The sequence below is a fragment of the Panthera onca genome, chromosome A1 (genome assembly GCF_046562875.1).
Source record: "Panthera onca isolate mPanOnc1 chromosome A1, mPanOnc1 haplotype 2, whole genome shotgun sequence".
Lineage (NCBI taxonomy): Eukaryota > Metazoa > Chordata > Mammalia > Carnivora > Felidae > Panthera > Panthera onca.
In genome coordinates this window covers 98556817-98574010 of record NC_138339.1, presented here as the reverse complement: position 1 = coordinate 98574010, position 17194 = coordinate 98556817, and the positions used below count along the sequence as shown (strand labels likewise).

Genomic DNA, 17194 nt, shown 5'->3' with positions numbered 1-17194 from the left:
AGCAGGTTTCCATGGGCATGTTTCTTAACCTCTCTGAACCTTGTTTTCTTCACCGAAAATGTGCTAAATGTTTCCCGTATATTGTTTTTAATCTTGACAGCAGCTCACACTGCTATTATTAAGCCCATGTTATAGACCTAGGAAACAGGCTTAGAGAGGTTAACCTGCACAAGGTCACAAAGCTTACTAGCCTTCGCAGATACCCCTATTTTCGTGTCTCCAAAACCCCAAACCTTGGACTAGTCTGTAACTTCCATAAAATTTTTTATATTACCGCATATAACCTGCATGCAAGTATCTGTTATTAGGGGAAGGGACAAAATGGTGGCAATATGAAAATAAGAGAATGTCATGAACAAGTTATTAAATACTGTTGCTCCTTCAAACCACGATTCTTCAAATGTTCGGTATTTATTGGTAAGAATAGAGGACATTAAATTTCTATTAATGAAAAGCATATGACTCTGTTTGGAACCCCTCTCTGGGTTGGCCTTCGGCCCCTTCTTCAACCTTCCCAAAGAAAACTTGCCTTGCCACAAGAGCCGTCTTGAGCAAGGCATAGTTTCCCCGGAAAGAATGAAGAAAGAGGGGCTTACTGCCGGTGCTGCGCTTGGACCTGCGGCCGATACTGTTCTATCCGCACAGCTGCTAACTCCCTCGCCCTTCCCCTTCAGGACTCAGCCTCTGATGCTCCTGCTTCCCATCCCAGATGACTCTCCCTGTCCTGTCCTCGCCAGAGGTCTCTATTTCTAATGCAGAGCAATTTAGTTCTAGAAGCCCAGGAGCTTGCTTGCCACGCCCACTCTCCTCTTGTGTGTACGTCAAAAACCAAGATGTAAAGATGGGCTCTGGGATCAGAACATACGAGAAGTCTTCAGTTTCCAGAGCTACCTCAGTGGACGATAATTGGAGGGGAAGTTAAATAGCAAGTTGTTTTTTTTTTTCTGCCATGTATTTAAAACCAAGATCATATGTTTATTCCATGTATTTGAGGGAATTCAATGGTCTATACCTCACCAGTTACTTGAAGACAAGAGAGCTGGGTTGTCTGAAACTCTAAACCAGACTTCTGGTGATGTTTTAAGACTTGCTGTCAATAAGGATGTCAGGCAGCTGCCTGCCTAGACTTCCTCTTAACCTCCATGTGGTGCTAAGCATACTTCCTTTTTAATCCTGAAGTATTTTATATGTCTGTGAAATGAAGGTGAAAATGTTGCCTTTCTAAAAAATTTCATGGAAATGCAAATCAAATCCCCCTCATTCTGCATATGAGCAATTAAGAAGACAGATGTTAAGTGATGAAGTCCAGGTTTTCCCTAAGCTGAGAATGACAAAGAATAAAACCACAGACCTGGAGGGCAGTGGATATAACCATATAGAACCATCTTATTTATCTCAGAGCTCCAAGGGCTTTTTCCTACGTGTGACTGAACCAGGGAGAACGGGGTGGGAGAATGGGGTGCTAGGAGGTAAGCAGATTTAGAGCCTGTACGCAAAAGCTGACAGTGGTTCTCACCCCCAGGGCCAATTGGAAATGGTGGCAGGCACATTTTTGACTGTGAAAATGACTAGGGTCCCTACTGGTATTTGGTGGACAGAGGCCAGGGATGCTAGATGACCAGCAGAACATGCACAGCAAAGCTTTTTATTGCCTGAAGTTCCCAGAGTGCCCCCTCAGGAACAGTGGTCAAGCATCCTAATGCTGGCCACAGATCAGCTCCTCACATGGAGGCTGGGCTAAGAGCTTGGGGAAGCAGATGGAAGAACAGTTAGGAAAAACAGCTTTATTGCCACCTGTTCTATGGAACAGTGACCCATTGTTACGTGGCAGAGGAGGCATTCTAGAGCAGTGGCGTTCATGTGAGTCATGTGCCCTTGCTGGGTCATGAAATCAATTTAGTGAGTCACATCAGCATTCCTTAAAAAAGAATAGAATAAAAGCAAATTGAAGGTACCAGAGTGTATCCCAGTAGTATGGCTAAGTATTTTGTAGTGCGTGTGTGTGTGCACGTGACTGTGTGTTTCCCAGCGAAAGATGTAAGTTGTATTTTTTGCAGTGGATCCCTGTAAAAATGTGTGACAGACCCTTTTCTAAAAGTTCTCTTGTTCATGACTCTTGAAACATCTGAAAGGGACACAATAGCCTGAAGGGACCTGTTGACGATATTTGCAGTCATCCCTTTTCCAAGATTCTCTGTAAATGGTTAAAGGAGCACGATTGACAAAAACTTTGTTAAAGATTTAGGGGATTCCTCTCACTTCTATCTCTAATCTCTGCCTCACGTATTTTCTTGCAAGTGCTTTTATAGTTTTAGATCTAATTCATTCTTTCAAAGTGTACACTTTAATGGTGTTTACTATATTCAAAAAACTGTGCAACTGTAATTTCCATAATTCTAAAACATTCACCCCAAAAAGAAACCCCAGAGAAAATGTTCTCAGATAGTGTGTGCATTTTATCATATGTGAATATCATTTCAGTTACAAAAAAAAAAAATTACACCTGTATTCATTAATGGTTATTACCTATTCTCCCCTATAGCAGAGCAACCGTTAATCTATTTTCTATCTCAATAGATTGGCCTGTTGTTTATATTTCATATGAATAGAATCACACAGTATCTGGTCTATTGTGACCTACTTCTTTGACTTGATATAGTGTTTTTAAGGTTCACCCATGTTTTAGCATGAATCAGTACTTCCTTCCATTTTATTGACAAATAAAATTCCATTGTATGGCTCTACCACATTTTGTCTATCCATTCATCAGTTAAGGAACATTTGAGTTATTTCCCCTTAAGGGGTATTATAATAATTGAGCATTCATATACATGTTTTTGTGTGAATGTGTGTTTTCTCTTCTCTTGGATATACCCCTAAGAGTGGAATTGCTGCGTCATACGGTAATTCTGTGTTTACTCTCAAAAAACTGCCACAATGTTTTCTAAGTGGCTATAGTTTACATTCCTACCAACAGGGTATGAATTGAGAAGATGTCTATTCAAATCTTTTGCCCAGTTTTGATTGGGCTGGGTTTTTTGGGGGGGTTTTTTTTGAGATGCAAAGAGTTCTTTGTATCCCTTTTTCGATGCATAATTTGCAAATATTTTCTCCCCTTCTGTGGGTTCTTTTTATTAATAGTGTCCTTTGAAGCATAAAGGTTTTACTTTTCATGAACTCCAATTTATCTTTTTTTTCTTTTGTCACTAGTACTTCTGGTATCCTAACTAAGAAACCATTGCCTGATCCAGGGGGAACAAAGATTTATGCCTAGGTTTTCTTTCAAATAGTTTTAGCTGCTGCATTTAGTTCTTTGATGTCTTGTGAGTTAATTTTGTTTATGGTGTGAGGCAGGGGTCTGACTTCTTTCTTTTAAATGTGAATGTCCAGTTATCCCAGAATCATTTGTTGGAAAGATCATTCTCTCCTTAATGAAAGGTATTAATGCCTATATTACATCTTAAAAGCAAATAAGTGCAGCTTTGGAGAACAAATATTGTAAAAGCCAAACTCACCTGTGAGCTGGATTTCCTTAACATTCTCAATCCTTTGTTTCTTCATGAATGAAATGTGGAAAAATCAATCTTTCCAACTATGTGTTTCAGGATGTGTATGAAGGAAGGAGATAAAGAATACCATAGTAAAAAGTAGTCCTTTCATAATTTTTTTTTTCAGGATGTAATTTCACACAGAACAAAGCTGAATAAGAAAAAACATGGAGAAATGCAAATACTGAATAACACTGACAGCCAGGGAATTAAAAGTTTAAGTAAGGAGAGGAGAAAAACACTAGAAACGTATCAGCAGCTGTTTTATCTTTTACAGGTGAGAATATTTGCTTTTACTCTAAGTTTTGGATCGATATGTTTTGGATCACTCTAAGTTTTATGGTTTACAGTGCAATTTCCCCCCGTGCTAAAGTTGTGGTAGCTGACACGTTTTGAGCGCCTCCTAAGTACCACGTGTCATTCTGGGATGTTTGGCATACATTATCCCATGTAATTCTTACTACAACCCTGGAAACCATCAGAAAATAGTAATTATTGTTATTCCCCTATTATGTGTGAGAAAACTGGGACACAGCCGGCAGAGGGTAAAGCAAGGGTATTGGAAACCAGTCAGTTTGACTTTGGAGCCCCTGCTTTCATGACATTATATTATAGTTATCTTCAGAAACAGTATACACCTAATACTAACATAAGTAGATGCTGTCAGCCATGAAAAAAAGTATGTGAAAAATGGATCTTGACCTGTACCAGCTTGCCCTTCATGCAAGAAAAGAGCCAGAGAATTTGGATCAGGGAAATAATCTTTTTTATTTCATTATTTTCATGCCACTACTCTGATGTAAATGAACCGTAATTCTCTACTGCTTCCAGGGTGCAGGTGAGAGCTAATCAGCTGAGCTGCTTGTGGTTGGACTGTGGTAGACCAGCTATTGTTTTGGTTAATCCCTCATTCACCTCATCTACCCTACTAGCTCATCCACTTAGTCCCAAGGAAACTGAGTAAGCGCTAGTGATAAACAAAGCCTCCCCTTGGGCAGGAAACCTTTCCCCCAAAAGTTCAATCAGCCCGACTTGCCTGAGTCTGAGTCGGTGTCCCTTTGTGTGGCTGCTTCTGCTTGTGATGGTGATTCCCTCAAGGCCTGGAGGTGCCTGAATCTTTGCCTGAGGATGGCTCTGGCAGGAGGTATACAGAGAACACATTACTCAAACCATGAATGAAGTGTGGTTTGCCCCAAGGAAAGAAGTTATGTTAACTTTAGCAGAGTTGAGAAGTCTACCTGGAATAATAGATTGTAAAGCAAGTGTAGTGCCACAGATGGCCACAATGTGGCAGCATACAGAAAATGTTAAAACAGTATTGTTCCAGGAATCCATTGCTTAATTAACATCAGCAACCATCCCAGAAAGGAAGGGTTTTTGTCTACCTAAATTAGAAGTCTAGTCATGCACCACTTGGAAATTTAATCTTTGGCATTTATTCTTTTTGATATCCGTGAACCTCCCAAATGTATGAGGCTTCTTTAGGATTCAGCTTGTAACGTTAGATTTTGATAGATTTTGTGTCGTAAGGAAAGTGGAAGTAGTCATTGGCCTAAGACTTCTATTTTTTACCCTGTTCCATAAGTAGAGACCCATTAAGAGAAAAGGTAAAAAAGCACAGGAACATATTGAGAATATTCCCACCAAGTTCGATTCCCCAAACAACCCAAAACTGATAGTCCCAGAGCATGCCCGTTCAGTTGTACAAAGGGAAGTGTCTCTTGAAACCATGTATTTTTCTTTACTTTTCCTCTCTCTCCTTTGGAGACATTAGCCCAAGATCATTGAGGAAACTATATAAAAGCAAGTGGTCTGGATTTGGCCTTGGGTTACTGCCTTGGCAAGAATTATTAGCCAAAGCACAGGACAGCTAATATAGAGATTGTTGAGTTTGCCTCTTCAGTATGAGCCTAAATGTAAAACTTTTAGGTCATCTGGGAGGAACAAGGAGCAGGATTCGTTAGCTTTAGAGTAAGTTTCCTTTCTCATAATCCCATGCTTAGTGTGGGAAAAGAATCAATGCAGCACTGTAAAGAAAAACGTCCTCAGCTACAGCTTCAGAAAATTTCAGCCAATAATTATTGAGCTTGAAAGTAAATTTAGTAGTAAAGTAAACTAGAATTTGTGTTTTCTTAAAAACTTTGAAGCAAAACTGCTTGGGTGTATTAAGTGAACACGAGTTTCCATGTATGGAAAAGTTTCTTTTCTCATCGGAAGGAAGGCGAAGGGTAGGATATTTACTTTCTTTGCATGAATATTTTCCTCTCTTGCCTAAATAATAGTTTTTCTCCTCTAACTTCCACCTGGCTGGTGTAGCTGTTGGAGAAAAGCCATATAACCCGAAGTCTGGTGTTGTATCTCAGGAGCTCCACCCTGAGCGGAGCCCTCAGAACTCCACATAAATTTTCTTTTTTTAATTCTTGAGTTCTAAGGTGTCTTTTTTACCCCCTGTCATTTTCTTCTGCTTTTCATCCTATCAACTGTCCTGACCTTCACCCTTCTCTTCAGCCTCCCTACCTCACTCCTACCTTCTCTCTCCTTGGAAAACATCATGACCATCCCACTGTCTCTACATGTAAACATACCCTTTTTCTAGACTCAGAATATGGGATGTATTTCCTTCTATTCATTCAGCAGTCCTTCTAGAATAGTCTGTTTCACTGGGCCCTTGTTTCATTATTGCCAGTATCTTCGGATACCAGATTCTGTTTTCTATCCCCTCTCTCTTCTGTGTCTCTATAATAAATATTAATATGTGACTTGAAATGGTTAACAGTATAAAGTGCACACAATTGTATTTAATTAAATAAATCCTGTCGTAGCTTTCTAATATAACTTCCTGTGGTATCGATATTAGCTGATACCTTTTAAAGTATTATTTTGTGCCAGATACTCCACTAGAGGCTTTATGCATATTAAATTACTGAAGGGCAGGGAATTGGGTACTCCTTTCTGCTTTAATAATATATTAACATACAGTTTTGGGGGGGGACTTTGTCTGTCTTCTCTCTTTTCTTTTAGACCAATCCTTTATATCTGGCTAAGCTGATTTTCCAGATGCCACAGAACAAGTCAACTAAATTTATGGATACTGTTATTTTCACACTATACAATTATGCTTCCAATCAGCGAGAAGAATATCTACTCCTCAAGCTTTTTAAGACAGCTCTGGAGGAAGAAATAAAGTAGGTATATAAATATATATGTAAAGATATTAATGAATAGATCTTTTTAGATTATCATTATTTGCTAAAATAATATTTAAATTATTCTCAGAAATGACTCATACATATTAAAGTGTATCAAATTCCTTAAGAAATTTCTACATCACTATAGATATATTCATGTACAGCTTTCTCCCACCAGTGATACCTTTTTTTACTGCTAAATTAACTTTTGATTTTGCAAGTATGCAACAACTTGAAAATCAGAAGTTTTTTGAAAGTCAGTGAGAAAAAATTTAACTTAATTAAAATTCTGTGAGTAATAAAGTTATAAACAGATGGGGGTAACAATCTCTGCCAAATACTCTTTTTATACTTCTCTTACTGGAATTAAACTGCTTTTCGCTGATTTCAGATTCAGTTAAGGTAAGGAAAAAAATGTGGATATCTATACTAAGTGGGCAAAAAAAAAAAAAAAATGAAAATGCCCTTAGCAACTAGCTGGAACCTTAACTGCCTTCCTGGCTTCTTAATACCTTAAGCTATACTATTTCCTACAGATCTCTGAAACATATTAGCTAGGAACCTCTGCCCTCAGGGTATCTGTGAACCAACATGAGAAATATATGGGAATGTGTGCACTGAAATAAATAAGTACTAATGAATGATCCATATCGTGTAACAGATCAGAGGGATGGAAAGAAAAGTTCCAGTTACAAATGGTATTGTAATAGTGATGTAACAGGACAGATGGCTGCTACGCTTGTGGTAAACCTAGCATAACATATAAACTTGTCAGAACACGAAGTTGTATACCTGAAACTAACATTGTGTGTCATCGGTCCTCAAATTAAGAAGTAATAAATATATACATACATACATAAGGAAAACTCCAGTTAAATTAGGTCACTCAATAAAGATTTTGTGGAAGAGGAAGTCATTGATCCAAATCCTTGAAGTATATCTATAGTTTTTTATAAGAAAAAGTGGAAAAGGGAAATAAGGCACACCGCTGACAGAAACAGCACGGGCCAAAGTCCAACAAAGCCGGTAGGATCAATCTAGCCAAGATGCGATTTAACCCAGATGACTGGGAGGTGGAGCTAAAAGGATAGGTTGGGCCAGATCATGGGAGTCGCTGAGTAGAGGCCTGAGTGCAACACACTGTTTACTTCCTGTGAAGGTGTGAAAGGCCTTTGAGTGGGGGATTGACCCAGCCGCTTAGGGTTTTTAGAAGAATTGTTCTACTGCTGTGTATGAATAGAATAGATTATAGCTGCCCAGTTCAGAAAAATGGGGGAGTCAGAAGGAAAAAGATGTAGTTGGGAGTGTTAGAGCAATATGAGCTACAGGTATAGAATTTATGGGTGAAAATGCTCAGCAGAAAACTGGAAATTGAAGACCCAACTCCCAGGAAGGAGAAGTGGATTACTCACTGGGCTCAGAGGACAATTTCCAAAGAGATGGTCATTGAAGTTGCACGTATGAGTGAGGTCTGATGATAGATCATGGAGAAAGACATGAGTGGGAACAGTTAAAATGTGGGAAGCGGAGCAGCAAAGGAAAAAGAGGGAATGACTGAGTAAGGTAAGAAACGGAATGCAGCTCTTTGAGACTGTAAAGGAAAAGGGGGTACAGAGGGGGCCAGTGGTCGTGTGGGAGCGTCAGAGGTTGCACAGAGGTGAAAGGGAGGAGGAGGAGGGATGCACGGGAGTTGGCAGTCAGCAGTCGAGAAAAGCTCTCTCAGCCATGTGACATAGTCTCAGCCAGAAGCTGCCCCACAGTCACTTTGGGATTCGAAGAAGCGGAGTTAGTTCATTGAATCAAGAAAGTTGTTCTTGAAATTTGGTAATTAGACGGGACATAATACTTGCACAGTGGTACCCTGTATTCTTCTTAGTGTTGGTCCACTTTCAGTTCCTTCCTGCCTTCTAGACTGAAATAGAGGCTGAGCGCTTAGGTTTTAAGTGCTTGAGTTCCTCAAATAAGGAACACACGTGTCAGAAATGATTGCTTCCTTTTAAACCACACCATCTTTGATTTTCATGGAGCAAGTCCTTGCTTGCCAGAGGGACCATACACTGTTGAAAACTCTGTACATAGAGGCAAACCACTTGTTTTGATCTGGGCTTGTTTTAGGTCAAAGGTGGATCAGGTACAGGACATAGTGACTGGGAACCCCACTGTCATCAAGATGGTTGTGAGCTTCAACAGGGGGGCCCGTGGACAGAACACCCTGCGCCAGCTCCTGGCTCCCGTAGTGAAAGAGATCCTCGATGACAAGTCCCTGACCATCAACACAAACCCCGTAGAGGTGTACAAGGCTTGGGTGAACCAACTAGAAACACAGACTGGAGAAGCCAGGTAACTGAGGCCGGAAGATGTTGGTTTTGCAGTCGTGTTTCATTACCATTTTTACATGGTTATTATATATACTCTTAAACTCTGTTAAAAGAACAAAATTTAGGGGCACCTGGGTGGCTCAGTCCGTTAAGTGTCCAGCTCTTGGTTCCGACTTAGGTCATGATCCCACAGTTCATGGGTTTGACCCCCACATCAGGCTCTATGCTCACAGTGCAGAGCCTGCTTTGGATTCTCTCTCTCTTTCTCTCTCTTTCTCTGCCGCCCTCCACCCCTCCTCCCCGCAGTCCCCAGCCACTGCTCATGCTCTTTCTCTCAAAATAAATAAAAGCTTTTTTAAAAAAGTTTAAAAAAAAAACAAAATTTACTATCCAGAGTCAGTTTTCAATTCAAGATGTTGCTCCCTTTAACATATCCATGCAGGCCACATTCTTGGACTCATCTTGGTTTTGCATGGTATTTTCACATTTCAGTACCAGTTGAGCCCCAAAGCCACAATTTCTGTAATTCTCTGCCTTGGTTCTTCGTCGTGTGTTTCTAAACCTAGACCTAGAAATGGCACACCTCCTCACCTGATGATATGCACTGTTTCACAACTCCCAAGTGAGTGGCTTGCCTGCGTAAGCATTAATAAGCCAGGTGGAATGGGCTTATTCTGGGTGGTAGTTTGTAGATCTAAGCAATCCCGGCTTTTTATTTTCTGCAAAAGGATGCCTTGTGCAATAGTTCAGATACGCACAGAGAATTACATGGATGGTTCTCACGCACTGTCTGTAACAGCAAAAAGTTGGGGAAAGTCAAAATATTTAGCTTTGAGGAATTTGTTAAATAAATGTTTGTATAACACATAGTAGACTAATAACTGTTTGGAATAATGATATATTTTTATTGGTATGGAAAAATGCTTGTATAGTTTTCAGTTGCAGGTGGGTAAAATAACCCACTTTCTATAAAATATATATACGTGTGTATGTACACACACACACACACACACACACACACACACACACACACACAAATAGGATCTGTGTGGGATATGCCTAGGCACCAACTCCCTTATATCCAGGCGTATGGAAGGCCCACATACCCAGAATTATACAGTAGTACCTAGAAAGCTATGCATCAAGATGTGAAAAATGGTTGTCTCTAGGTTGGTATTGTTGTTTGCCTATATGCATTTTTTTTTTTTTCTGTAAGGAACATACTGCTTTTTTGTCATTGAAGGGATAGAAAGTTAGGTTTATATCATTTGAGTCGCCCATTATTTTGCCAGAAGAGCCCCAAGAGGGAGACTGAAGTCCCCCTGATCCACTAGTGACAGAGGGACTGTCTGGGCACGTAGGGCCTCCCCTGTGTGGGTGGAGTCCGCTTCACTGTACAAAGCTTGATTGTAGAAACAGCTTGGCAAGGACACAAATGCTTATTCCAAGGCCCCAATTAATTGAAGGCCCTTGTTGTGTTTTCAGCAAGCTGCCTTATGATGTGACCACAGAACAAGCTCTGACATACCCAGAAGTGAAAAATAAACTGGAGGCATCCATTGAGAACCTGAGAAGGGTCACGGACAAAGTCCTGAAATCTATCATTTCTTCCCGAGATCTACTACCGTAAGTTGTACATGTAGCAACGTGAACATTCTTCACTGAAAGTTCTTGAAATGCTATGTAAAAGAAATCATGGCAGTAAAGAGAGGAGTGTTCCCTGATACTGTTTGACTACTTTAAAAGATCGCTTGTGTTTGCATTTTAAATGCACAACTCTTCTCTAAAGAGGGGACACTCAGTTACTATCATCGGTGAAGGTCCTGTGATTCTGTTACCATCTCATTTTATGTTTAATTTTTTAAGACCACTGCTCAGCTTTAGTTGACAGGAACAACTGCTATGTATTTCTTCCTCACTTAGCCTTTTTTCCATTATTTTCTTTTGTCATCTGTTTTACATGTAGTTATGGATTGAGGTATATAGCCAAAGTACTGAAGAATTCGATCCATGAGAAATTTCCTGACGCCACAGAAGATGAACTATTAAAGGTAGATTTTCAAGGGTCATCTCACCCTAGCCTCCCCTGGGGGTGTCAGCCAAAATTACCAGCATACCATTTTGTGAGATTTTTTTTTTATCTCCTGTATACCTGTGTGTGTAAAAAGTTACAGGTCTTCTGTTTTTAATGACTGTCAAGATTATTGATTATCCTGAGTTTACTTTGGAGATCTTACACATTATTGACATTCTGCATTTAGAGCACTTTGGGGCAATATGGTCTAATCAATTCTATTTCTCACCAAAAATAATTTTGTTAACTATACCAGTAATGGGTGATTCTGTTCACTCCCTTTGCCTAACTCCTTTATAAGATTCAGATCAGAAAATGATCTTTCTTGGGAATCGTCAGTAAATACTGACTTCAACTTAAAGGAATCTAAAGATCTTGAGTTTTTTCTCTTAAAAATAGTCTTTTCCTCTGCATTACCCCAGATTGTTGGAAACCTCCTGTACTATCGGTACATGAACCCAGCTATCGTAGCTCCTGACGGCTTTGATATCATCGACATGACAGCTGGAGGTCAGATAACTTCCGACCAAAGGAGAAATTTGGGATCGGTGGCCAAGGTTCTTCAGCATGCAGCCTCCAATAAGCTGTTTGAAGGAGAAAATGAGCATCTCTCATCTATGAACAATTATTTATCAGAGACCTATCATGAGTTCAGGTGAGAGGGCTCATGGCCTGTGGAGAAACTTGGAAGATGATGAACAAGAATAATGTGTGTTCTGTACACAGAACTGGAGTTCTGGGTGAGGGACGGGAGCCTCAGGTGGTGGCGTGCATTTTTTCTGGTTGGCCCTGTGGGGAAAGAGGACGGGTACTTATGTCTGGGGCTCCCCGTCCCACCCCTGTACCCAGTACCCCTGCCATACTGAGTCATCCCCAGATGTTTGATTTCTGCTGTGGACAAAACGAAATGTTTATTTTTCCTGGTATGCTGCAGGCTGATAGTACTTAGAATAAAAGTCAGAATGGCTGATGTCTTCTTCATTGAACTTAAGAAGATAGTTTTTGAGTTTTTTGTTTGTTTGTTTTAAAGAATGTGTCCAGTGAAAAAGAACCTGCTTATCTGCATCAAACACTTTAGTAGGAAATGGAGTATTTGGTTTTCAAAAAGCTAGGAAAATCCAGCTTTTATATTTCTTGTGGATTGTATATGAATATGTCCTATTCTCAAACCTCTCTTAGCCGTGTAAGACTTAATGTCATTGACTTGATATGCATTTCCAAATTATATCCCTAATCTTTCCGTGGGAACATTTTAGGAGTGAGTCTGGTGGGAAGATGTACTCACCCTGAGCTCTCCGAGGAAGCATGTTCAACTTGGCATTTGTTTTTTCTCTTGTTGCCATTTGATTGGTAGTAGGTCATAGAAATAAGACACAAATATGGACTCTTTGACTCCTTACTTGGAAAATTCATTTCCCATTCCTCAGTTTCCTCTGGATTAGTGATTTATCTACTCACAGGTAGTTCATGATCACTGTTCTCTCTTTAGAATTGTGGCCTCTTGGGTGCCTGGGTGGCTCAGTTGGTTAAGCATCCGACTTTGGCTCAGGTTATGATTTCACGGTTTGTGAGTTCAAGCCCCAAGTCAGGCTCTGTACTGACAACTCGGAACCTGGAGCCTGTGTTGGAGTCTGTGTCTCCCTCTGTCTCTGCCCCTTCCCTGCTCATGTTCTTTCTCTCACAAAAATAAATAAACATTAAAAAAAAAAAAACAGAGAAAAAGAATTGTGACCTCTTGTGAGAAAACTCCCTCCAAATCCTCTTACTACAGGAAGTTTTGATTTCTCAAGCTGTTAATTTTAGTTCTTCTCACGGATGAATAAAGTACTATTTGTTGCATATCCTTATCTGCTATTACAGCTTCCCTTTACTTCCTTTCTTCTCAGATTATTGTTATCAAACATCTATGGTTCCAGCTCTTCAAAAAGAAAGCAAACCAAAGTCCCCCCTCACTTCCTTAAAATTCATACTTTTTCCTCTAACACTTGTATTTATCCTATGTGTTGCTCAGCAACCTGTTAAAGGTGTCAATGTCAAAGCGTAGAAAGACCAACTGTCACCTGGAAACATGTTCTTCCCCCCCGCCAACATGGCTGTTTGCCATTTAGCCTCTTCAGCCTTGGGCTGAGAAGGTAGAGGTCTTTTCTGGTATATAAGCCTTGGGTACCTCAGGAGATAAACCAAGGATAATTTCAGACGTACGAAAATTTACTACATTATAGACGAAAATACCTTCTCTACCTGTACAAAGGATCATTCCTAGACCATGATCAGAGCACCTGGCTTTCTTGATCTAAATTTGCTATTGTTGAAAGAGCAGACTTGTTAGACTCTGACTACTGGAGGAATGGGACCCTTGTACATATTTGTGTGTCTAGCCTTAACAGTCTTTCCCTTGGCCAGCAACCGTTGTTTGGATCAACTGGGAGTGGAGTAGGCTTAACTCGAATTTCTGTCAGGTTGGCAACAGAAGCTCTGAAGGATTATTAGTCCCAGGAGTTTGTGCTATGTAAAGTAGCACATTTGATGAATTGCTTTTCAGATTATTTTCTCTAGAAAGACTTGATTCTTAGATCAAAGATTATCAGTCTCGACTTCTGTGTTTAAATTTCAGGGGCCCCACTTTCAAAATAGCATTTTTTTAAATAACCTGCCCCATAATTGGCTTACCCTGAGTCACTAATAGAACCGGGACTCTCTTTCTCTCTGAGTTTCTGTCTGAAGAGCTGGGTCCGACGTCCAGAAACATGGACGCAGCTTCCATAGCTAGGCATCAGTCTGGAAGATACTATAAGAAATCCTCACGCAACCACAGTTTGGGAGAACAAAGCCCTAATCCTAATTCATGAGTTCCTCAGTGTGGGTTTACCTCAGAAATTTGCACCCTGTCTTAAGAATTTGTTTTTTTTTTTTTTGTTAGGAAATATTTCAAAGAAGCCTGTAATGTCCCTGAGCCAGAAGAAACATTTAATATGGATAAATACACAGATGTGGTGACAGTCAGCAAACCAGTCATTTATATTTCAGTTGAAGAAATCATCAGCACACATTCAGTAAGTGGGGTTGGAGAAGGGTCTTAGCAGTAGACCCACGGTTCGGACGCCATTATCTTGAAAATGCTTAGTTTTTACCAGACTTAACTGTAAGCATGTGCTAGTAATACTTATACTCTGAATACTAAGAAACCTTTGGTTATTTATTCCCTGACATTTGTACATGGATACAACTCCTTTTCCTAAACAAGTTACATTTACTTTTTACATGGTATGTTTATTCCCTCTTGTGCATAATAAAACTCCTTCACCCAAACAAGGAAAGTTTACTTCTTACTTAATCCATTGTAAATGTGAAGATTAAGCCCTGAGCAGGGACAGGCCCTAATAGTCCCCCACCCACCAGGGATACACTGCCTGGACCCCCCACACGATTTCTCTCTCCCTTTCAAGAATCTTCCCAGCTTTTCCAGTAAAATTCTGGGACAATGACAATATTCTCTCTAGTGGTGGACGTATAGAGAGGTCAAATAAGCAGGCTGCTTGAGATTAGGCAAGAGGAGACACCGCACCCAACATTAGCCACCTGCGAAGAATCATTTCTTTTGTTCTGGAAAACCCCATTTCTCACAGGCAGTTTCATAGTCTCTGCTATGTCATAATGTCTCCATCCAGATGGCGTGCAAACATTATTGCAATCAGCCATAAAAGGAGCATTAGGCATCTGTTGGGTCAGGGCCTTTAGCTCAGCATGGGAAGCCTTCGATGGCCTCTCAGTCGTTTGAAATAAAAAGGCCAAGCATTGAGAGGTTTCTTTTGTTTTGTTATGTTTTTAGATCATTTGGTACATATTTCCTTTTATCCTAAAGGAGAATGTTTTTAAAATAGCTTTGGACCTTGCTACTCCAAAGTCTTGAGAACTTGTTATCAATGTACCCCAGACCTACATTCTTTTTTTTAAGAGATTGTGTTTTTAAGTAATCCCTACACCCAGTGTGGGACTTGAATCCACAACCCCAGGATCAAGATTCATGTGCTTTACCGACTGAGCCAGCCAAGTGCCCCCAGAACAGGCATTCTAACAAGAACCCAAGTTCTGCAGATACATACTGGAGATGAAGAAGCCTGGTTAAGGATACCCCCAGTGTGGATTGTACCCACACCTAGGAGGAAAGCATAACAGATACACAGATCTGAAAGGTCCTAGGTACACTAACAAGTGGCAAGGTGGGCTGCTTAAAATTTCAGGCTTTATTATTAAGCTCTTCCCAGAAACAAAATCCTGAGTACAGGCTTGGAAGAAAGACTGGATCTCCTTTCTATTTCCCTGTTTTACTGCTGGAACAGAGAATCTCCGTAAGTGTTTTGAGTGATCCTAAACTAAGCTGGTCTGAATGACCAGCTGAAGGAGTGAGTCGGCTGATTAAATGAGAGGCTATACTTCTTTGCTCTCTGTATAAACCCTGGAAATCACAAAACGTGTGCAAGCAGCGCAACATTTGTAATGGTAATTTTCTAATGATCAAGTGGTCTCATTCCTGTTTGAGCAACGAGTCTGTTGTCTTTTTATGGTAGATAATCCGTCTCCAAAAAATGTCCGCATGCTGGCTACGCATTTGCTGAGGGCAGCATCCTCATGCCCATAAAGTGGTGGGGAGTTCTCTTTTAGAATGAGACATTCTTTCCCAGGCATAGCAGAGGAAAAAATGTTACTGTATTAATTTACATTGTTACTCTTTAAGGAGACATGGTCTGTTCTTTTCTGTTAGCAAAAATTTAAAACAGAATCCAATCCTGGGAAATACAGTTTGTGACCAATCTGGATTTTCCTCACAGATTGGAAGCAGATGTAATAACGTGGGAGGAAAGTAATTGCAGAGAAAAACTGTCTGTTGACTGTCTGTCTGAAATGAAGAGGTGTCCACAACCAGGCATAACAGCAGTTCACTTGGCCCAGCCTGTGGGCACATGCTTGCCACTTGTCCTCTAAGGAACACGTAGAACCTCCAAACACTCTTTAAAAAGACATTTTTGAGAAATGTGCATGTTCTGTAATTACCAGCCTAAAGGGTAGAAGCTAGGTGCCTAAATTTTCACTCTCCAGAGAAAGCAGCCACGTCAGCTGTCCTATCCCCTCAGAGAACAAGGACATAAATGTATCCATCTTACTTTGTTCTGTCTCTAACTTACTTTCCCCCCAAAAAATAGATATGCTACCCTTCCAGATTTTACTGTGACATTATATCACCTCTATTACTTGTGTAATGTCTTCGCTTGCCTTTGATCCTTGTGGGGATTATGTACCTGAGGAAACACATCCGGGCCTCAGGCCAAGGAACCGTATGGTCATTTCTGCCATCCCTACCCTTGAGAGATCTTCAATGCCAGGCAGATTAAAATAGCTAATAGTGGTGATTTTTTTAAATATCCATAGTGTTTGATTACTGCATAATTTTTCCCTGAAGAGATATGGAAATGCCTTTCCGGTTTGTTACCAGTGTTAGCCAAGGGACTTCTGCCTCATTTTAGGCTTTTTCCTCCCCAACTTTGACCTTTCCTATAAAGGTGGACTGGAGCACAGGGGTCGAGGTAGAAGTAGAAGGCTGCTCCTTGGCACACCTCACATGATCTTGCTAAAAGATGGTTTGTGAACACCTTTCACTAAGCTACAGTTTCTTCGTGTGGAATAGGCACGTCCCTTTGAGATAAAATTAAAAACTGTGTCACCTCCCTGAGGTCTCTGATTTGAATAAATGTCAGACTTGTGGGACACCTGTGTGGCTCATTCGGTTAAGCATCCGACTTCAGCTTAGGGCATGATCTCACGGTTCGTGGGTTCGAGCCCCCCGTCTGAAGCCTGCTTCGGATTCTGTGTCTCCCTCTCTCCCTGCCCCTCCCCCGCTTGTGCTCTTATCTGTCTCTCAAAGATAAATAAACATTAAAAAATTAAAAAAATAAATAAATGTCTGACTTGTAATTAAGATTCAAATGATAGGGGTCCCTGCTTGGCTCATTCAGGAGAGCACACGACTCTTGATCTCAAGGTCATGAGGTTGTGGCCCATGTTGGGCAT

General features: G+C 40.5%; 1 protein-coding gene across 3 annotated transcripts in view; it reads left to right on the top strand.

Annotated features, from left to right (window-relative positions):
* IQGAP2 (IQ motif containing GTPase activating protein 2) overlaps positions 1 to 17194 on the top strand; it is a 294535-nt gene that overhangs the window by 251484 nt on the left and 25857 nt on the right. For all 3 annotated transcript variants that reach the window (XM_078448864.2, XM_078448872.2, XM_078448876.2), the window contains 7 exons: positions 3676 to 3825; positions 6570 to 6733; positions 8852 to 9076; positions 10540 to 10680; positions 11021 to 11105; positions 11551 to 11783; positions 14049 to 14181. In XM_078448864.2, coding sequence (XP_078304990.1) covers positions 3676 to 3825; positions 6570 to 6733; positions 8852 to 9076; positions 10540 to 10680; positions 11021 to 11105; positions 11551 to 11783; positions 14049 to 14181 — 1131 coding nt within the window. The remainder of the gene's footprint in view (positions 1 to 3675; positions 3826 to 6569; positions 6734 to 8851; positions 9077 to 10539; positions 10681 to 11020; positions 11106 to 11550; positions 11784 to 14048; positions 14182 to 17194) is intronic.